Source organism: Piliocolobus tephrosceles, chromosome 12, assembly GCF_002776525.5.
Source record: "Piliocolobus tephrosceles isolate RC106 chromosome 12, ASM277652v3, whole genome shotgun sequence".
In the NCBI taxonomy this organism is placed as follows: Eukaryota; Metazoa; Chordata; class Mammalia; order Primates; family Cercopithecidae; genus Piliocolobus; species Piliocolobus tephrosceles.
Window position 1 is genome coordinate 68,598,186 of NC_045445.1, and position 23,226 is coordinate 68,621,411.

At 34.9% G+C, this 23,226-nt stretch overlaps 2 protein-coding genes across 10 annotated transcripts in view; one reads left to right on the forward strand and one right to left on the reverse strand.

Annotated features, from left to right (window-relative positions):
* ZNF711 (zinc finger protein 711) overlaps window positions 1-19,457 on the reverse strand; it is a 28,752-nt gene extending 9,295 nt beyond the window's left edge. For 2 of the 9 annotated variants that reach the window (XM_023202362.1, XM_023202356.1), the window contains exons 1-5: window positions 19,278-19,457; window positions 17,448-17,567; window positions 16,287-16,540; window positions 15,814-15,918; window positions 8,308-8,850 (exon numbers count right to left, since the gene is read on the reverse strand). In XM_023202362.1, coding sequence (XP_023058130.1) covers window positions 8,308-8,850; window positions 15,814-15,892 — 622 coding nt within the window. In that variant the 5' untranslated portion in view covers window positions 15,893-15,918; window positions 16,287-16,540; window positions 17,448-17,567; window positions 19,278-19,457. Of the gene's footprint in view, window positions 1-8,307; window positions 8,851-15,813; window positions 17,307-17,447; window positions 17,568-19,277 lie in introns of those variants that run through there. The other 7 variants (XM_031936625.1, XM_023202357.1, XM_023202363.1 and 4 more) reach the window with 5 other exon arrangements.
* SATL1 (spermidine/spermine N1-acetyl transferase like 1) overlaps window positions 19,360-23,226 on the forward strand; it is a 167,555-nt gene continuing 163,688 nt past the window's right edge. The window contains exons 1-2 of the mRNA XM_031936602.1: window positions 19,360-19,538; window positions 20,698-20,794. Coding sequence (XP_031792462.1) covers window positions 19,360-19,538; window positions 20,698-20,794 — 276 coding nt within the window. The remainder of the gene's footprint in view (window positions 19,539-20,697; window positions 20,795-23,226) is intronic.

Here is a 23,226-nt window from a genome sequence, read left to right on the forward strand (position 1 = left end):
GACATTGGGGACTTCAAAAAGGCGGGGGGAGGGGAGATTGTGAGGGTTGAAAATTTATCTATTGGGTACAATGTTCACTATTCAGGTGATAGGTACACTAGAAGCCCAAACCCCACCACTACACAATATTACATCCATGTAATAAACCTGTACATGTGCAACATAAATCTATAACAATAAAATTATTTTTAAAATTTAAAAAAGTGTCAAGGTTCATGAGAAACAGTATACATGATCAGTTATATTACATAATCACCATTATATAAAAATCTATTTATAGATTTCAATTGATAGATACAAAATACTTAACCATATAGCTTTAATTAAAATGGCTTCATATTTCATCACTTTCAACATTTTCAGGTAAATCCTAACACCAAATTTAATAACAGAAAAATTAAGAACATAAAACATATATTACTCATAAAATGAGTTCACATAAACAACAGTTGCCAAATTAAATAGTGGCTGTTTCTAAAACAAATTAGCATACAAGATCTAGGATTAAAAAAAAAAAAAACACAGAGAACACCTAAATGACTATAAAAAGGGCTTTTCATAAATCATGGAAATAAAATCTTAGTAAATACTCTAATTTCTGCAGGGTCAATGGAAGACAACTTCAAGCCATAAATTTTGTATATATCTAGATTTTGCAATGTATGCTTTACTTCAAAATTATATGTAAGGGAAATAAATGGGTATTTCCCCCTTTTTTTCCTTATTAAAAGTAAATCATATATAAAGATAAGGCAACAGTATTTGGGCCTATTTCTTACATTTTAAATATACTTAAAATTTTTGATTCTCAACTATATAGTCTTTTAGGATAACACTTAAGTTTACATGAATACTATGCATGAACTATGCAATGAATAGATTAATAAACTCTGTCCTCTGACCATAAATAATATTCAAACAATATATTCCTCCTAAATATTATATGCCTATAATTTTTTATTTTAATGCTGTTCCTATAAAAACACAAATGTAATCTAAATTGAAAATCTGCTCCTCATTATATATATCACAGTACTAAATATGAAACATCAAATTGTGAAGCCCCTACATACATCTAACAATTCTAGAACCATTAAAAACAGAATAAAGTGGTATTAAAAAGCTATTAATTCAGCACTCCTAAAAACAATTTTAGCAAGGTCTAAATGGGTCAAAGTCTAGATTTTCCTTACTTCAGTTTCAAACTTGATACATACAACTTCAAAAATATTCCTTAGGCCTTTCAACATAGTGGAAAAAAACACATATCAAAAATTATTTTTACATTGCAGAGCTACTTTAACTTTATGATTAAATATAAATGATGCTATCCTATTTACAAATTTTAATAGCTTATTGTCTATGAAAGAAAGCATCCAAATGATCAAAATAAAGACTACATATTTTCATTCCATCACAGCTCCTAATTATATTACTAAACTTTTGGCAACTTTTTTGACAATGGGACAAATTAAAATGAAAAAAAAAACAATGATTAAGTATTTGATATTACCAGCTTAACAGCTTCTCTTATAAAATAATGTTGAATAAAAATGACATTATAGAAAAAATTATGATTAAGTTTTTAGAAAAAAACTATATTCTCATTCTTTAATTAAAAACAGAATATTAAAAAAACTTCAAAAAGTGTCCAAAATACAAACTTTTAGGCTGAAATAACTTATGGTAAATTAATAAAATAATAAAAATACTCTCATTTTAAAAATTCTGCTTTATTATACATGAATAGTTTAAAGTGATCACAGTTTCTTCTGGGATAAGCTGAGTTAAAACTATTATTCACAAAATTAAAGTTCATGAAATGAAAGTCACATTTTTTTTCACCACTTCTCAATAGTTTTGTATCATAATTTTAGCATTAAGTATGAAATTACTAATACTATTCTCTCTGATTCCATTTCTACCTTTTCTTAAGGTTCATACTTTTAAGTTTAATGCATTCATTAATTTTTACTTAGATTCCTCAGAATGAGAAATTTTGAAATGTACTAACTGAACTTATTCTATATTTTAAGTTCACAGAAGATGATAAAATTATTAAAGATGTTGGCATGCAGTTTTAAGAGGTAAACCATCAACTTGAACAAGATTTATTCTATATTCTTTGTTATGGAAAGTACGAAATTAACAAAGACTTAATAGGCAATCAACTGACTTTAGAAATAAATCCCCAAAGGCCCTTCTTAATGCAGATAATACTCAAAATACTTTAAATTCAAGCTTAACTTTTTTGCTTGTTGTAAGGGATGCAATATTCAAGTCCAATAGTGTTATTTCTCAATCCAGCAATAAGTGAGTAATAAAATACCCACCAGAGAATTCTTCTGGTACTAAATATAATATAAGAAAGTGAGGTGCATTGTTTGCCAACACTGCAAAGTTTGGTAACATTCAATAGTTTTTTATGGCCCACTTGCACAATTTAATTAAAATTTCATTTTAGTAAAATGTACAATATAACATTCCTTTTTAAAAGTTAGATAGGCTTTTTATTTTACCTGTTGTATGTTAGTTAAAAAACAAAACAAAACAAAAAACTATACAGTATACTGATATACCACGGCAATGGGATTAGGCAATATACAAAGGATCTGTATTTCACAATAGTGAAAAAGCAAACAAGACAGTCACGTTTATATTTCAGAGGTATGCCACTCCCAGGTATATACCCAAGAAAACTAAAAATATGCACCTACACAAAAACTTGTACACAAATGTTCATGGAGTATTATTCATAATAGCCAAAAAGTGGAAACAACCTAAATATCCATTAACTGATGGATGAATGGATAAACAAAACGTGATAATACCCATATAATGGAACATTATTAGTAATACTGAATGAAGTACAGTTGACCCTTGAATAACATAGGTTTAAATTGTGCAGATCCAATTATCCATGAATTTTCTTCTGCTGTGCTACCTCTGAGACACCAACCCTTCTTCCTCTCCCTCCACAGCCTACTCAATGTGAAGACAATAAGGATGAGGACCTTTATGATGACCCACTTTCACTTAACGAATAATAAATATATTTTCTTTTCCTTATGATTTTAACATTTTCTTTCCTCCAACTTACTTTATTGTAAAAATACAGTACATAATACATATAACATACAAAACTGCTATTGGTAAGGCTTCTGGTCAACAGTAGGCTGTTAGTAGTTACATTTTTGGTAAGCTAAAAGTTACATATGGATTTTCAACTGTGTGTATGTCGGCGGGGGGGGTGGGGTTCAGCACCCCTAACCCCTGCATTGTTCAAGAGTCAAATGTACTGATACATGTGATGACATGAATGACCCTTGAAAACATTATGTGAGGTAAAAACAAAAAGCCAGACATAAAATGCCACATATTGCATAACTCCATTTATATGAAATGTCCAGGATAGGCAAATCTATAGAGGCATGGTTGCCTCACAGTGGATGGAGAGTGGGGTAACAGCTGAGGGGTATAGGGTTTCTTTTTGTGGTGATGAAAAAGTTCTAAAATTCATTGTGGTGATGGTTGTACAACTCTGTGAATATATGAAAAACCACTTATTTGCACACTTCAAATGGGTAAATAAAATGATGTGTAAATTATATCTCAAAAAAACCATTATAGTTTCTAAAATTATAAAGGCGTTAACTTTTTTTACCCCTGAAATTAGGGAGGTTTGAATGAGATCTCCCATCATGATGTTAACAAGATATTTTGCTTCATACAAAATTATGTTCCTTAAGCAAAAATCCTCAAGAAAATACCAGTAAACTAAATTCAACAGCACATCAAAAACTTAAAACACCATGATCAACTAGGTTTCATTCCAAGGATGAAAGGTTGGTTCAACATATGCAAACCAACAAATGTGATTCACCACATAAACAGAATTAAAAGCAAAAACCATGTGATCATTGTAATAGATATGGGAAAAGCTTTTGATAAAATCAAAATGTATTTAACCCCTCATGATAAAAACCCTCAAGAAACTAGGCATCAAAGGAACGTATCTCAAAATAATAACAGCCATTTATGACAAACCCACTGCCAATATCAAACTGAATGAGCAGAAACCGGAAGCATTCTTTTTGAGAACTGGAATAAGACAAGGATGCCTACTCTCATCACTCCTCTTCAGCACAGTACTGGAAATCCTAACCAGAGCAATCAGGCAAGAGAAAGAAATAAAAGACACCCAAACAGTAAAATAAGTCAAACTATCTCTCTTTGCTGATGATATGATTCTATACTTAGAAAACCCTAACGACTCTGCCAAAAGGCTATTAGAAGTGATAAACAATTTTATCAAGGTTTCAGGATACAAAATCAATGTACAAAAATCTGTAGCGTTTCTACACACCAACAACATCCAAGCTGAGAGCCATATCAAGAATGCAATTACATGTACAATAGCTTCAAAAAATACCCAGGAATATATTTAACTAAGCAGGTGAAAAACCTCTACCAGGAGTACTATAAAACACTAATAAATGAAATCATAGCTGACACAAACAAAGGAAAAACATACCATGCTCAAGAATTGAAAGAATCAATATCATTAAAATGGACATACTACCCAAAGTAATCTACAGATTCAATGCTATTCCTATCAAATTACTAACGTCATTTTCAGAATTGGAAAAAACTACACTAAAATTCATATGGAACCAAGAAAGAAATAGCCAAAATAACCCTAAGCAAAAAGAACAAAGCCAGAGGCATCAATTATGCAACTTGAAACTACACTACAAGGCTACAGTGACATAAACAGCATGTTACTAGTACAAAAACAAACACATAGACCAAAGGAACAGAAAAGAGAACCCAGAAACAAAGCCACATAACTACAACCATCTAATCTTTGGCAAAATCAACAAAAGTAAGCAATGGGAAAGGACTCCCTATTCAATAAATGGTGCTGGGATAGCCGGGAAGCCATATCCAGAAGAATGAAACTGGACCCCTACGTTTTACCATACAAAATTTAGCCAAGATGGATCAAAGATTTAAAGATAAAACCTCTAGCCATAAGAATCCTAGAAGAAAACCTAGTAAACACTATTCTGGACATTGGCCTTGAGAAAGAATTTATGCCTAAGTCCCTAAAACCAATTGCAACAAAAGCAAAAATTGACAAGTGGGAACTAATTAAACTAAAGAGCTTCTGCACAGCAGAAGAAACTATCAATGGAGTGAACAGACAACCTACAGAATGGGAGAAAAATATCCACAAACTATGCAACTGACAAAGGTCTAATATCCAGAATCTACAAAGAACTTAAACAAATTAGCAAGCAGAAAACAAGTAACTCCAATAAAAATGGGGAAAAGGCAGGAACAGACACTTCCCAAAAGAAAACATACAAGTGGTCAACAAACATAGGGAAAAATGCTCCATATCACTAATCATCAGAGAAATGCAAATCAAAACCACAATGAGACATCATCTCACACCAGTGAGAAAGACCATTATTATTATTATTATTATTATTATTATTATTATTATGCCTGTTCATACTGACAAAGCTATTTTTTAAAATGTTTTTATTTCAATCGCTTTTTGCGGAATAGGTGGTGTTTGGTTACATGAATAAGTTATTTAGTGTTGATTTATGAGATTTTAGTGCACCCATAACCCAAGCAGCGTACACTGTACCCAATGTTTACTCTTTTATCCTTCACCACCCCCAACCCTTTCTCCCAAGTCCCCAAAGTCTAACGTATTAATCTTATGCTTTGCATCCTCATAGCTTAGCTCCCACGTATGAGAGAACATATGATACTTGGTTTTCTGTTCCTGAGTTACTTCACTTAGAATAACAGTCTCCAATTCCATCTAGGTTGCTGCAAATGCCATTATTTCATTCCTTTTTATGGCTGAGTAGTGTTCCATAGTGTATATATACCACATTTTCTTTATCCACTCGTTGACTGATGGGCATTTGCGCTGGTTCCATATTTTTTTGGCAATTGCAAATTGTGCTGCTATAAACATGCATGTGAAAAGTATCTTTTCTGTATAATTACTTATTCTCCTCTGGGTAGATGCCCAGTAGTGGGACTGCTGTATCAAACAGTAGATCTACTTTTAGTTCCTTAAGCGATCTCCACACTGTTTTCCATAATGGTTGTACTAGTTTACATTCCCACCAACAGTGTAAAAACGTTCCCTTTTCACTGCATCCATGTCAACATCTACTATTTTTTTTATTATGGCCAGAATGGCCATTACTAAAATGTCAAAAATAACAAAAAAAACAAAAACAGATGTTGGTAAGGCTGTGGAGAAAAGGGGACACTTAAAAACTGTTGGTGGGATGTAAATTAGTTCAGCCACTGTGGAAAGCAGTTTAGAAATTTATCAGTGAACTTAAAACAGAACTACCATTCAACTCAGCAATGCCACTCTGGGTATATATCCAAAGGAAAACAAATAATTCTACCATGAAGACACATGCACTTGTGTGTTCATCACAGCATTATTTACAATAGGAAAGACAGGGAATCAACCTAGGTGCCCCATCAACAGTGGACTGGATAAAGGAAACATGGTATATATACACCACAGAATACTACGCAGCAATAAGAAAAGAAGAAATCACATCCTTTGTAGTAATACGGATGCTGCTGTGGGCCATTATTCTAAGCAAATTAATGCAACAATGGAAAACCAAATACTGCATGTTCTCACTTATAAGTGGGGTCTAAACATGGGGTCCTTATGGACATAAAGATGGCAACAACAGACATTGGGGACCCCTAGAGGTGGGAGGGAGGGAGTGGGGTGAGGACTGAAAAACTGTTGGGTACTATGCTCAGTACCTGGGAGATGGGATCATTCATACCCATACAAATCTAAAATAAAAGTTGAAACCAAACAAATGAAAAAAAATAAAATTATATTCCTCAAAGGAGTCTTTGTATTTGATACATGATGTAGTTATCAAAATAATTATTCTAACTTAGAATATTCCAGAAACTTTTTTTAAAAACTTTTGCAGAATTAAATCATAGAAGATAACACAAGGTATGACTATTCACAATACATGACATCTAAATTCTGCACTACTTTAATATCAAACAGTTTAAATTAATGAATACTCTTTCAAAGACATACCGAATTTATTTTAGTATAGACTACCAACTTTTGCCACATCATTTTATATGATAACCATAACTATAAGTCTTAAAAAATGCCACATTAGGATGTAAATATGGAGTTGCTTTAGTAATCTATATCTATTTAAAAATAGGTAACAATATTTGCAGTCTTTTAGTGACTTACATCATTCTCTTAAAAACAATGTAAAAATTCACCTTCAAAAGTGTTTATATAAGAAAAAACTTAACATGCTAAACTTCAGAATTAAATTTATAAATTAAAGAAATCTAGTTTATTTTCAGCTTTAAATTCTCTGACACACATCTGCATACAATCACTTTATACACACACAACACACATACTCTACCTGGCGATTAACTTCCCAGTCAACCATTTTTGTATTTTAAAAATAAAAGAATAAAAATCTTCCCTGGAAAAGTCAAAAAAAATTTGTCTAATCTTTACTACTTGTAGCATGATCCCTTCAAATTTAATAACTAATATACCTACTTCTTTAAGCTCCATCAATAACTTAACAAGATATTTTCTATTTTTGTTGCTGCTCTCATAAACCCATCATTTAAAATGAGAACAAAATATTTCTATCTTCCCGCTTCAGATAGAATGTTTTAAGAATCTTGCAAAACAGTCTAAAATAAACATGTTAAATAGCTTTGCATAAAATATACACGCACATATTTAGGCAAATGCAATATAAACACAGGGATAACTGTAGGACATTATCTGAGTTTATGATTTACTTTTCAAGTATTTAATTTAAAAATCAACACAACATTTCTTAACATATTATGCTTAAGTTCCTAAGGAAAACTTAATTGACAATTCCAGTGCCTGTCATATTAAAAAGAAAAAGCAGTGGCTACATAAGAAAGCTCCCATGTTGAAATATATATATTTGTCATTAAAATTTTGTATCAATGTTCTTGTTGTTGCCAAATCTATAATCCTATTTTAAGATACTAATAAACTGCATTATTTTACTTCATTTCAGGTATGAATTTTCATTGAGTAAATTAAAAACATGAGTAAACTCAAAAGAGCATCTTAATGACACTGCTTCAAAAAATTATTTTTCAAAAAGATTCCCCCATAACTTTTATTATCCCTCATCCCAGAAAACTTTTCCACATTACATAAATCAATCTCCTGAGTAATTATGGGCTTTATGTTTCACTTACAAGATATCATTAAGTAGTCTTCAGAAGTGCTCTTGACATCATCATCATCATCATCTTCGGTTTTTATAGTAACTGTAGAACCAGGAACACCTCCAGCTGCTTGAATCACAGTTTCTGTATCTGAATTAGTTACAAGAACCTCCTCTGATACCATTGTGGGAGAGTCGACTCCTGAAACACAATCTTGGACCACATGTTCTAAGTGTCCATTAGGACCAGTAACAAGGTCAGCCACGAAAACCTGCTCTGGCACCCTAACGGTTTCTGTAATTAGTTCAGAAGTCAAGATGTGATCACCATCATCTTCCTCTAAATCCTCTTCAATGGCAACATCAGCTTCAAGTACTGCTTCAGGAACAATCACACCTTCTGTTACTACATCAGTCTCTGTGATGATGTCAGGTCCATGGACAACTTCAGCTGCAAGGCCATGATCAAGAGTTATCCCATCATCTGTGACAACATCAGAAACTAATACAGCTTCAGGAACTGAAACAACGATATGGTCTCCATCGATATGTGCAGTACCAGCCATTCCAGCCACTATAATACAAACAATTATCCAAAAAAGGTAAAGTTATTTTATTAATTTAGAGTACTGTATTTAATAAATCAAATGCTATAAATATTTCTTAAATATTAAGTAATCTTGGCCAAATAAATCGTTTTTTTTAAATCACTGACAATTTAACTGCAATTAAAACCACCAACAACCAGGAATTGGGTTAGAGTTGGGTGAAAACAATGTAAGTAAAATCTACATGAAGACCTTAAAATAATATACTTTATTTTCAAGTAAAACACAAAAGACATAATGAGATATCACTACACCCCAATTAAAACAGTTAACATAAAAAACAGTGATACCACCACAGGCTGGTGAGGATGTGGAGAAACTGGATTTCTCAACTGTTACTGGTGCAAACGTAAAATAGTAGCAGCCACTCTAGAAAATAGTTTGGCGATTTCTTACGAAACTAAATATGCACTTACGATACAATCCAACCATTGCAATCTCGGGCATTTTTCCCCAGAAAAATGAAAATATATGTTTATACCAAAAACTGTACAGAAATATTCCTAACAGCTCACTGTAGCTATTACTCATAGTAGCAAAAAATTAAACACAACCCAAGTGTCCTTTAGCAGGTTAATGGCTGGTTCCACCAACTCTGGCACATCCCTACTATGGAACACTACTCAGCAAGACAAATGAACACACTATTGATAAAGTCAACAACCTGAATTTCCTCCAGAAAATTTTGCTGAGGGAAAAAAAGACAATCACCAAAGGTTATGATACTGCATAATGTATAAATGAATTTACATAATCTTAAAACAATAAAACTGGAGAGATGGAGAACAGATTATTGGTTGCCAAGGGGGTGTGTGTGTGTGTGTGTGTGTGTTTGTGTGTGTCTGTGAACACGCAGGGATAGCATATATATAGTAATAGAACAGCTCTGCATCTTCATTGTGGTGGTATTTACACAAATCTATATGTGGGATAAAACTGCATAGACTGTATACACTCACACACACACACAAATGTATGTTAAAAATGGTGAAAACTGAATTAGGTCTGTAGTCTACTTAACAGTAATGAGTGAATGGTAATTTCCTGGTTTTTGTATTGTACTACAGTTATGTAAGATGCCACCATTACAGGAAGGTAAGTAAAGGGTACACGGAGTCTATGTACTCCTTTCCTCTATTGCTTGTGAGTCTACAATTGTTTCAAAAAATTAAAATAAAAAGGCACAGAAACATAAAAGAATACTAATATGTTAAGTAGGTTAATAAAATGTTCTACTATAAAATGTGTATTATAAACATGAAAGTGTCTGAACTTGTTTAACTTACAAGAATTACTATATCCAAAATTGGAAGGCATCTTTCAACACCTGATTTAGGGAGAAAAACTCTCTACTCACCTTAGACTAAGATTTGGTTTGATAATAGTAAATCTGTAGGAACAAAGCTTTAATGTTTTTCTTGAGCAGCATGGTAAACATCAACTCCTACCTGCCCTGTAAATATTGTACGAGTGTAAAATCCCTTCACGAGGAATTCTGCTAAGTTCTGCTCCCTGAGGTGGTACAAACACAAATTAAGAGGGTTTGTGGATCTGGTTATAATAAATTATCTACAATAAATCATCCAGTACAAAACCTTTTGATCGCTTTCTATAAAGTAGTACCTGAAAGAGTGTTATTTGTCATATAATGTTCATTATTTTTAATCAATTCATTATGGAAATTAGTTACCAAGTTAGGATGGAGACCAGTGGACACCATCAATACCCTAACACATCAAAGAACAAGGTGAAAAGGGAAAGCTGTGCTTTCAACAGCGTTTTGGGGATACTTTCCTTTCAACCCTTTTAAATCTTTCTTGCCATTCTCAAACTCTCACCTAAACCACTAAATTACCCCAAAAGGACACAGCCACAATCCTGGAAGTCTGGTACATGAAGGGAGTATGTATAAAACAAGTATTTTTAATTAAGTTGTTACTCCACTGGGCATTTCAGAGATGGGGATGAGGTGGGGGTTCAAATTTAGCATTTAATCAGACTGGAAATGTGGTTTATTAGTAAGGAAAAAATTAAAATATTAATCCTGTAAAATTAACTATACTGGAATTCTATATATCTAAACATTAAAATTACTAATTCACAAAAATCTTCTCACAAACCAAAGTTTTAAAATATGGGAAATCCCATTTATTTTAGAACACTGCTGAAGATTAGTCTGGTGCCTGAAAGTAGACCACAGGGAAGGAAAGAAGGGTAGAATAATGCTAGTGCTGACCTGGGTTCAGATCAACCTGGTTGGGTGGATTCTAAGAAGATAGGCTGAAGGAGCAGTGCTAGTTCACCCAGCCTCTAGCAGGAACTTACAAATCAAAATAGATCAGATCTAAAAAAGTAAATAAATAAATCCAAATATGTTTTTTTTTTATCCTGAACCAAATGCTCTCAAGGATCCTAGACCAAGAACTGATAAGTCCCTCACAGGGTACCAGCAGATTACTTAAACCAAGATCCAAGATATCTCTTATTAAATTTTGCTTGTTCCTCTTATCAGTTCATCTGTTACATTCCACTGACTTTCTAAACAAAGTCACTTAGCTATAGATTAGCTATATTTATTGTGTACTGACTATCCAACAAGCAACCTACTAATACAAGTATCATCTCATTTAATCCTCAGAACAACTGTATAAGGTGAGTGCGAGTATCCTCATTTTAAATAAGGAGGAACTATGGTTTACAGATGTTATATAAAGTTTCCACAAGGTCCTAGCTGGAAACTGAACTCATTGTTTGACTCCAGGCTGCCTGTTTTCTACTTGCCTAGGAAGAGGTTAGAGTATATTTACCCTAGATACTATTTTTTAAAGAGATGTGTAAGATTAAGTGAAGCACAGCTACAGGAAGAGCTTGAGATAAAGAGTAAAATGGCCTATCACGTGGTCACTCATTTAAATTTTAAATCATTTAGTAAATAGCATTAAATTGCATTAATAAATTATCTTACTAGCTTAGAAAATTATAAACAATAAGAAAAAAATCATTTAAAAAGTATAAAATTAAATACTTAGGCAACAGTAAGAAACATGTCCTGATTTCAAGTATTTCCCATTTTATTAAAGTTATTTCATTTAAATATGAATATTTGGAACATCACCAGAATGACAGCATAAAATCTGTTACATGTCAGGTCTGTCTTGGGCCACTATCTAACGGTATTTTGCTATTTATATCCCAAAACAACACAGGCTTTTTGCAGCATTAAAATCTTAAACAACTATTAAATTCAATCTCACACTTCAAGAACAGCTATTATACTGAGACACCAGCAAGGTTATTGAACAAAGTTGTACATTTCTAAGTGTCATACATTCTTCAAAATAAATTGGTCCAATGAATTCTGCATTAAATTAATGTTTTGGATTTTTGGTATTGTACCATCCAAGAACCTTACAGAATTTGAAGATCTTGTGCCATAGTGTTCTTATTTGGTTAGCTCTGTGTATGTTAAACTCTAAGTTTCACAAATGTCAATAATTTATGGGGTTGCAAATATCTAAGTTTTGATGCTAACAGAATTTAAAGAGAATGTATCTAATTTCTAATGAAATTTTAGAATTTAGAAATTTTAACAGGGAGGCAAAATAAGCATGGGGAGGGTTGCTTTCAGAAGAAATCTAAGTTATCAGGGCAAAAATTTCCAGAAGTCCCCCAATAAAGGTCTTTTTAGGTTTAGGTCTGTTTGACAACCTTTGCATTTCACAAAATATCATACAAAAAATGAAAATGCCTATAAATGAAATTGTGCTTGGAACTGCATATCAAAAATAGAGTGAGAGTTACTGTCTTTTAAGAGTTCAGAATTTACCAAGGACAAATGGCAACTTAACATATTTTAGGGCAACATTATCCCTAAGCACAAATGAGTGAGCATTACCCATATTAGTTATTCTTTATCTAACAGCAAATTCAGAAAAATAGTCTCACCAAAATGCAAAGTAATTTAATTGCCATTGATTTATATACCTTAAGAGAGCATAAAAATAAGAATGCATCATTTGAAAAAACCACTAACTTGAAATACTACCAGACAGCTAAATCATAAACAGGTATATAACAACAACAACAACAAAAAGTGCCTTTAAACTTTTTTCTGATATAAATCGGTTTACTCTATTAAATTCATTTTAGAGAGGGCTTTAAATGATAATATGAAAATACCAATTAAAAATTAGAAGTAGTTTGCAAACCTTTCGATTTTATTATTTCTAAAAAGGGAGGGGATAGTGAATAAAAATCTTACTTTCTACATATTTATGCAGTTATAACTGTGTATAGGTATATGTGTGTATATATATTCTCCTCAATTCAAATGAAAAAAAAATTCCAAGAGGCTGTGCTATTTATTCTGTGGTTTCAGGTATGCCTTGGTATACTGTCACACGCCTCCAAAGGCACTCATACTCCAATCTAAGATGCAAAGTTTATTTTGTCAAACACAAAATATTTCTAGTGGATTAAAAAGATTTCAAGAACCCAAATATCTATCAACTGATAAACCAAATGCGGTGTACTCATACAATGGAGTATCATTGGCAGTGAAAACGAATGAAGTATATACTGATACATGCTATATAACATGGATGACACTTAAAAACATGCTAAGTGAAAGAAGCCAGACACAACGACCATTTATTATATGATCCCACTTACATAAAATGTTCAGAATAATTAAATCCACAGACAGAAAGATTAGTGGCTGCCTAGGGCTGGTGGGGAGAGACAGAATGGGGAATGACTGCTAATGGGTATGAGGTGTCTTTTTTTAGGATAAGAAAATGTTCTAAAACTAGGTACTAGTGATGGTTATACAATTTTGTGAATATGCTAAAAACCAATGAGTTGTATACTTTATAAAATGGGTGAGTGGAATGGTATGTGAATTATATCTGAATAAAAAGTAAAGAAGAAAAAACACATATGTTAAATATTTCAATATGCATATTCTATTCCCCTAACAACTAAAAGAAAAATAGTAGTAGATGTAATAAAGGAGTAATTAATCCTAAAGACAATGAGGATAAACAATGGAAAGGAAGGTTAAGAGGAACATTATGTAAATATTCACCAGTACCTATCAGATATTTTTTCATCTTTTGAAAGGAATCACACTTTAGTAGCTAATAGGCAACTTCTTCAGGAATGAAGTGAGTTTTGGCACTTTATCAAATGGTATAGGAGAGGTAATATTTTGTATTAAATGGAGAAACTACTATATTACTTCTATTTTAAAAAATATCTTATTTTGAAAGGTAAAAAAGTAAAGTTGACATTTCAACCAAAATTTATTTACCATATTGAAATTCCAGTGTTCCATTATTCTAAAAACTATCAACTCTCCACTAAAGAATTCATGGGAACATCTTTAACCTCTTACTCTCTGGCCCTATTATCCTTCCTCTAGAATTTATTGATTAGTTTTTTTCACCCAAAGTCATTTCTAAATCATCCGTAGTCAACACAATTCACTTAGCTTTCACAAGAATATATCCACGATTTCTTTATATTTCATCAATTAACTCACATCCAATCTTGGACTACTCAACTTTATTCATCAGAAAGAAATGTCAAAGAAATCTATAACTGGAGAGGACCTTAAATGTTATCTAGTGCAATCATTATAAAAGGGAATTCAGTAATTTATCCAAGTTTACACAGCTAGTTAACAGCACTGCCATGACTAGAATATGGCTTTACTGACTTCTGTTACTGTGGGATTTACTACAGGGTACCAAATGATATGTTAAATCATATTATCAAGGAACAGCAGTAGCATTTTCTTAACTTAGCAAAGTATCACAGTTCTATTCCCTAATCACTAATTTCAGCTTCAACAATTCCATATTACCTCGTTTCCTGTTCTTTTATCGCAGTTCACCATTTGTCTTTTCTGCTTTCACTCCAATCTTATCTTCAACTCTTCTGATCTCATCCCTGCCTTTTATATTTCAAACAGCTCTATCTCCTCTGCAATTCAGACCATGCCTGCCCAAATTCAGTTTGTTTGCTGAATGCCAATGGAGTCTTGGCATCTTCATCAACATGACTACTGTTAAGAGGCTACTTACAAACAAACCTGGCCACAAGAGTAAGGAGTCTTTTTTTTTTTGAGACGGAGTCTCATGCTGGAGTGCAGTGGCACCATCTCAGCTCAGCTCCCTGCAACCTCCACCTCCTGGGCTCAAAGGATCCTCCTGCCTCAGTCTCCTGAGTAGCTGGGACTACAGGCGCGCTCCACCACGCTCAGCTAATTATTTGTACTTTTAGTATAGACGGGGTTTCACCATGCTGGCCAGAACGATCTCCATCTCTTGACCTCGTGATCCGCCCGCCTCGGCCTCCCAAAGTGCTGGGATTACAGGCATGAGCCACCAAGCCCGGCCTCTTTTTTTTTTTTTAAAAGAAAGAAAAATGTATTCTAATGGTAACAGCTTTTTGGGGAAATAGCATCACAATATAATTAATCACCTAGTGCATGATTTTGCATATCGCTATATAAGCATCTTATTTTTTTAGCTGATGTAAGCACTTTTTTCAACTTTATTAACAATGCAACTTAAAATGTATTTTAGAAAGCCAGTTTAACATTTCCTTCACGTGAGAGCTGATATATACTATCAAAACAGAATGTGATATAATCATGCAGTTATTTATGTAAATTGAGTTTTTCATTTCCAGTAACATATTACCACTATATTTCAAGTGTCCCTAACACAACCTTCCCCTAAATTATGAGTGATTTTAAGTAGCCCATTGATACACAGCTTTATGAGAATAAGCTCTACAAATGTATTTTCCTAGTAAAAGAACAAGTTTTCATTGTAATTCTCCCCTTCCTCAACTTATTTTTGATTTTTATTATCCCCTTACTTTTAAAAAAGAAAAAAAATACAACAAAGAAAATGGTTTACCAAAATCTTGCATAATCATGGTATGGGCCATTCTAGAGTCTGGCGTGTGCAATCCAAGACTTCCACCACCTGAATCCATACTTAGCAAAGCTCATTCACCAATATCTGCAAAAGAAATGGCTTTTAAAATAGTTTTAATATGTTTAGCCCAAAGTTAGTTGTTTTGAGAAAAAAAAAAATGCAATTGACAATATGCCTTTCAACCAAGTGTGGAAAGCTCATTACAAAAGAAAGCAAAACAAAGAAAAACCATGGTTAGATGCTTTATGTGACAACTATAAATAAAAGAAGTGCCAAGTGGAAGTAAACCAAAAAATAATGGAGACGAAGGCACAGTCAAGCTGACGAGCCATAGGGAAGTGGTAGAAGAAAGCAAAACAACAAAACTGCAGTGCTAAAGTTCCAGTTAAAACATAGGTTATAAAAGAAGAACGAGATGACAACAAACAATAGTTAGGATATTTATACATTACTAGAGGACTCAGATGTCTAGTATTAGTGAATTTCATCCACTGGCTCTCATCCATTTCTTCCAGACCCAGATCAGCCCTGCAGCGGAGCTCTGCAGATAAACTTGTATTCACCTCTGGCTCCCAGGGTTCTACTTATAATGTAAAATGTTCTATCCCAGTTTCCCCGGAGTTCTTTGAACCAGTAAGGACTTCTGGCCTCACTCTACTACATTCTCTTGTCTCAGTTTTGAGGACTCATGAAACATGACTGCTTCCTAAATATGGTAAAAATAAGATCAATCACATATAAACATTTAGCAAATTACTTATCATATCATTTACTTGTAATTGTACAACTGACTTTTTATTAGTGATTAATAAAATTATGCTAGCTTCATGGTGGTTTTGAAAACAAGGGCTCAATCTATTTCATTTCAAATGACTTATCCTATATTTAAGATCATTTGATAGCATGGAACATAAAGTCAGATGCTGTCACTCAATATATTTCTTAGAAATACATATGTGCATTTTCTCTTCAAACATAAGATTCTAAGTAAATCAACAAAAACCTGTCCGTTTTATGAGGCATCTATCTCCTTTTCACGTAGGAGTGCTTAATAAATTATACCGTATTGGACAACAGATAAAGCTGCATCCTTAATGAAAGTTTTAGAAAGGTGCCATGTAATACAACTTAATATATTCTTAAATAAATGGGATGGCTAAACTGGTATTCAAGGGGCAGGAGAGTCTCACAGAGTAATCCCTATCAATATTTCAGGTGTATACATAAATATGCTACAGAAGGTGACATTTCTGTATATCAAACGATTCAGACAAAATTACTTTATGTACGAGCAAAAACTTCACATTTTTAGAAATTCTTAGTTGTGTTTTATGTTTTTTCAAATGCCACATTGTTTTCTGCTTTGCTGTTATGCAAAATGAGGTCCAGAGGCCAAGAGAGTTCACAATAAACTACCTGTGTGTTAACAAAATAAATCTGAAAGGGATTTGTTCTTAACATTTAAAACTGTGTACTATTCAGATTTTAATTAGAGTAATTACTTTCTTTACCACATAACTAATAGAACAACTACAAATATCTTAAAATTTTTTAAAAACTTAATTTTATTAAACTGTTAAATAAGATAAAACAGTAAGTAATTTGTTAATCACCTTTATATGAGTGTCTCGAAGAAATTGTAGATTTTCTTACATAAAGTAAAATCTGCAGTAATTTCTTTTTATGTTTCCTTCTGTGCTATGTTATTTTCTTTGGGAAAACGCTCTCTTTACCTATTATAAAAATACATTCAAAATCAGATACTTTAAAAACATTTTAAACTAAGTTTCTTACACAACTTAATATTTTTCTTTACACCTGAACTTGCATAGTGAGGCTGGGAAGGGTTCATATGCTCAAATCTGTAGTAATCTTAAAAGCAACCAAATGGATTCCAACAAAAACAACTACTGACTACATTAGCAATGTTTTTATACTTCGAATGCTACCACTTGCTTAAACCAAAATCTTCTCTAAAGCACATCTTAAAAATCACAAACAACACCTTATTTTAGAAAGTGAAAGAGAACCAAGGGCAAGCTTTATCCTTGCCAAATCCATACTGAAAAGTCTGCACTAGCACTCAATGAAGTGTAAAAATTACAACACATAGTGCAACTATTATAAAAGTATTACACTGTGTGAATACCAAATAAATAAACTGAAGTATCTTTCCCCACATAGGAAGTTTCAATAAAATCAATAATAAATGAAGTATGAAAACAGCAGTGTGTTAAGTATTTAATAACCATTAGAGATAGCTAGGCTTCTTGGTCTTCTCCAGAGTGTATCTCACATCTTTATTGAATGGAGATAACCCACCAAGTACGTTTCAAGTAAACATCTTTCCATTAATGCATGGGGAGCAGAAATCACAAAAAGAAAATCTCTCTCTTCTAACACAGCTCATTCAGGACCTAGCTTCTCAGTGATGTCAATAGGGTGACGGATAGATGAGAAATGGTAAGGCGGCAGAACAAGAGAATGCGAAAGTAGTATTTGCAGAGATGGGAGACAAAGGAGCCCTGGCAAGTAGCAGTATTGCAGCTTTGGACGCAGCCCTCTTCCCGCATAAGTCTCCTTTTCCCACGACCATGCCAAGTTTCAATCATTTCGAGCAGAATGCACACACGTGCCCTCTGAGGTATCACCCATCTGACTAGATCTTAAACCTAAGAGAACCTTCGCAGTAGAAAGGAAGAGACCGATGAGACAAGAATACCCTTTCCCCTCCTCCCTCCTCTCACTTGGTGCAGCGGTCGCCACCGCTGCTACCCACGCCGTGCTGCCCAGCCCCTCAGCCTCCTCCAGCTTCCTCTGCCCCGCTACGTGGGAGACGGTTGGGAACCAAAATGGTGGTGTTTTAGTGTAGGCGACAGTTGTCGCACACGCCTCCCCCCTCCCCCCAACTCCCAGGCTCTGACGGCTTCCAGTCCCCTAAAATGCCGATTCGGTGCCACTTCCTCGCACACGCCGCCATCCCTCGCGCATTCCAAAGGTTACTATTAGCTCGGTCAGGGGGCGGGGGCGAGGCGACGGGGGCGCCAGTGAAAGGAATATGGGGTGGAGGGATAGCTGAGAGAAAATGCCAGGAGGACGCTGCATTCTTCACTTCGCCGTTTTGTTTTCCGCCATTTTCCCCTCACCCTAAACCACCGACGGTCTCAACGACGGCTCTAGCTCCCTGGGGCTCTGGCCTAGGGAAAGAAGAGGTTGGCTAAGGGGGAAAACCCTTACTTTCCTCAATTCCTCCAGCCCCCGGCAGCGGCTGAAGAGGAAAACTCCGCCCCAGGCGGGAGGAAAGCTCAGGGACTGGACGCCACTTCCATTGTTCCCTTCGCCCTACGCTACACGCTGCGTGTGAGCCTCTCCTCCCTTCAGACAAGAGACACTGAACACGGTGGATCCACGTCCCTCTAATTTCTCCTCAGGAGTCTCCTTACCTGCTGCTGCAGCTGCAGCCGCCGCTGCCGCCGCCGCTGCCGCCGCCTCCGTGCCGCCAGTCGGACTGTGACCGCGCTCTGGATGGCTGCGGGGGGCGGCAGCTGTGAATCCCTTAAGGTCCTCACATTCGGGTTTCCGAGGTTCCGCAGCCCGAGCCAATCACAATCTACTCTGCGTCTGGGAGGCGCGCCGCCTAGTTCTCCTTTATATTGCTGCCGACATGCTGAGGTTGCATTACGTCACGCTACCCTTGCTGCAGGGTAGGGGGCCAAAGGGGGGTCTCGCGCACGCGCGCGCGCGGGAGATCGAGGCTCCCGCGCTAGGTTAGTGCGAGACCCTGCCGGCTTGAGGCGGGGGCTGAGCGCGGGCCAAGTCCAAGTGCGCAAGCCCAGATCTTGGCGCGCCCCTGAGGAGTTTCTGTGGGAAGATTTTCTGTTTTCCAGGTTTCCCAAGGGAAACGAAGAAAGGGAGTGGGAGAATCCATGACTGGACCTGTAATAGATGTTGGACGACTTAAAAAAAAAAAAAAAGTATCGTCCCTACCCTCGAGGATTTGACAAATTAAGCTGGCCAGAGTGATAAGAGGTATGCCTCTCCCCAATAAAACCTGTGTGTGTGTATTGCAGTTTCCCTTCCTCCCTCCCTTCATTTCTTTTCTATTTTGTAATGGTAGACAATTCGATGAAGAAAGTAAAGGAGAGTGAAGAAAGGTATAGAAAGGAAAAGGTGAACAAGGGACCCCAATGAAGTGGACACTAAATATCTCATGAATGTGTCACTTTCAGCTTCTGTCTGCAAAAAGTGGGAGAACAGTGAGAAATTCATTAGGTGAGGGTTGGGGAAAAGAGTGATGAGATGTGATGAAAGGTAGGTGGGGACTAGATTTCCTAAGCAAAGGGTCTTATGTTTTGCGATTTTAGCTTTAATTCTATAAGCATTTGGAATCAATAGCAGTGTTTAAGCAGGGAAAGGATAGGATCTTAAAGTAGCTCTTTATCTTTGCAAATCATTTGAATATTTACAAATAAAACATGTTATTATTCTAGATTCTAGATACATTCTTCAGGTCTCTATAACCTAATATACCACTAAAAGTTTTGATAAAATTATAGAAGATGTGAAAGTCCTAGCACAGTACCTGGCTCATAGTAGACCAGGAGTCGGCAAACTTTCTCTATAAAGGGCCAGATAGTAAATATTTTATTTTTGTAAATAAATAGTAGTAAGCAAAATATTTTTTGAGGGCTATAGCGTCTCTGTCACAACTACTCTGCTCTGCCATTGTAGCCCCAAAGTGGTCATAGACACGTTCAGCAGAATGAGGAGATACAATTTCCAAGCTTGAAAAGGGTGAAATTCAGTTATTACTAAAACGTGAAGTGTGATAGATAGATAAGAGGTTGGTAAATTACCTTCCAGTGTGAGGTTCAAAGTTTCTCTGCAAGAAATGCAATTTCTGCAGAACCCATACACTGTGGGCAAAGAGAAGAAGCACGCTCCTGAGCGCGCATTTGGGGTATGTGTGTGTGTGTGTGTGTGTGTGTATGTGCATGTGTAATGATGGTAAAATACTTGTTTTCCTTACTCTTGAGTTCCAGGGAGAGATAAGTGAGCATGGCTGTGTTCCAGTAGAACTTTATTTATGAACACTGACATTTGAATTTTATTTCATCTTAATGCGTAGTGAAAAATTATTCTTCTTTGATTTTTTTCAACTATTAAAAATGTAAAAATCACTCTGAGTCATAGGCCATAGAATAACAGGCAACAGTCCAGATTTGGCTTGTGGGCCATAGTTTGCCCCCCTCTGTAGGTTTCATTTACTTAAGCTTTTATTTTCCATTCTAGAAGAAGAAAGATATTTTTATGAGTATGTCCTCATACATGACATTTTTCTATATTGGATAGCCTGGGAAATACTACTTGTAGTCTTGTCCCAGTGATTATTTCAACAGGACACTCAAAGAAGAAAGCTGAGAAAGATGTGGGGTTTTTATATCAATCACCTTTGTGAATGGTACACTGTGGGAGATAATTTTTAAAACCTGAAGGCCATCCTTGCTCTTCCCTCTTTCTCCAAACATCTAGTCAATGAAAATATCCTGAGAATTCGTCCTCCTTAATATCCATGGAATTAATCCCCCTTTTACCTAACATCATTACCTTGTTCAGGTTCACATGCCTTCTTAACTGGATTATTGCAACACCTTGCTAACTAGTTCCTCTGTGTCCATTTACTCACCAAATTCCCAAATCAAAAGTGACAAAATCAGAAAAATATATCACATTGATTCTCCCCACTGCATTTTCACTTCAGTTGAGGCCCTCACCAATGGGACAGTAGTAATAGTCTTCTGACTTGTTTCTCTGATCCACTTGATAACTTTTACAGTGTAGAGTCTGCATGATCACTGAATTCACTTGCATAACAAAACAAACAAAACTGATTATCTTACTCCCCTGCTTAAACATTGCTATCAATTTCCACTAGAAGTGAAGGATAACACCCAGACGAGTACAGAAGGAGAGTTGTGGGAAACCCAGCTGGGGAACAATGGGGAGACCATCCAAGGTATGTCCTTTAGATATTTGGCCAATACTTACTTAAAGGAAGACACTGACTAATATATGGGGAAAAAAACTGTTAGAGATGGCTGTTTATGCTATTTTGGAAAATAGTGTTGTTTTTATATGCATGCATTAGCATTTTTGAAGTTTCATATTAGTCTCAAGACCAATAATATTAATTAGGTGCTATAAACTTTGTAATTTGTAGCTTCTTTGTTGTGTAGGTGGCTCACTTCCCTCCCTCTACTAGCCTTGGTAATCCTGGCCAACTAATAGTGTTTTGCTATGGTACATTTAAAAATTGCTGTCCCTTCTGCCTCTGGACTCACAGTTTGTTGTCAACTATATTATCTTCAATCTTAACCTCATCTAGGAAAACTCATACCCTGCTTTCACTGTAACCTGGGCAACTCCCAAGGAGATAATCTAAAGTAAATTAACATGAGCATATTCTGGGTTATCTAGAAAACCGCCTTATAACTAAATACTGTCATACATTATCAACACTCACATTTGTATTTGTATTTACAGCACATTAACACCAGAGAGTAATATTTTAATTGTTTTGAGGCGATTTGAAGTGAAGGCATCATACTTTGTTTTTAAATTATCTGGTTCTATCAGGTTCACTATACATAATACAATTTCTTGGTAGTTAGAATAGAGTGGTGGGGGAAGTGAGTCAGCCCATAGTGTACAATAAGGCAAACCACATTCAATATGCCAGTGCAGAGTCATATTCATGTTGTGAGCTGCAATTTAATTTCAGCAAAACAATATAATTCATAACATGAAATTAATGCTGTTAAATTATTGATTTTGTTGTTTATTGTGTGATTTTATAAGTGTATAAGCATCGTAAGCCCAAAGCATTCATTTTTTTCTATTTTATTTTAAATTTTCAACTTTTATTTTACATTCAGGGGATACATGTGGAGACTTGTTACATGGGCATATTGCATGATGCTGAAATTTGGTGTATGAGTGATCCCATCACTCAGGTAGTGAACATAGTACCCAACAGGTAGTTTTTTAGCACTTGCCCACCCACCTTCTCTCTCCTCTCCAGTAGTCCTCAGTGTCTGTTTCCATGTTTGTGTCCATCTGTACTCAATCAAAGCATTCATATATATATATATTGCTCTACTGTTGTTCATATTTAAGTAACATTATAATAAAACTACCATAATTTAAATGAATATTGAGAGCACAATTTTTCCTTTCAAATAGTCTAATAAAAAAATACAAAATGACATACAAAAAGTCTGTAAATACTATGCCACGTAAAAGGTACCAGGACTCCTTGGGGGGAATAGCAAATTCCAAGTTTGAGATAAAAAAAAAAAAAACAAGATGAGATTGTGACATATTGTGTCAGAG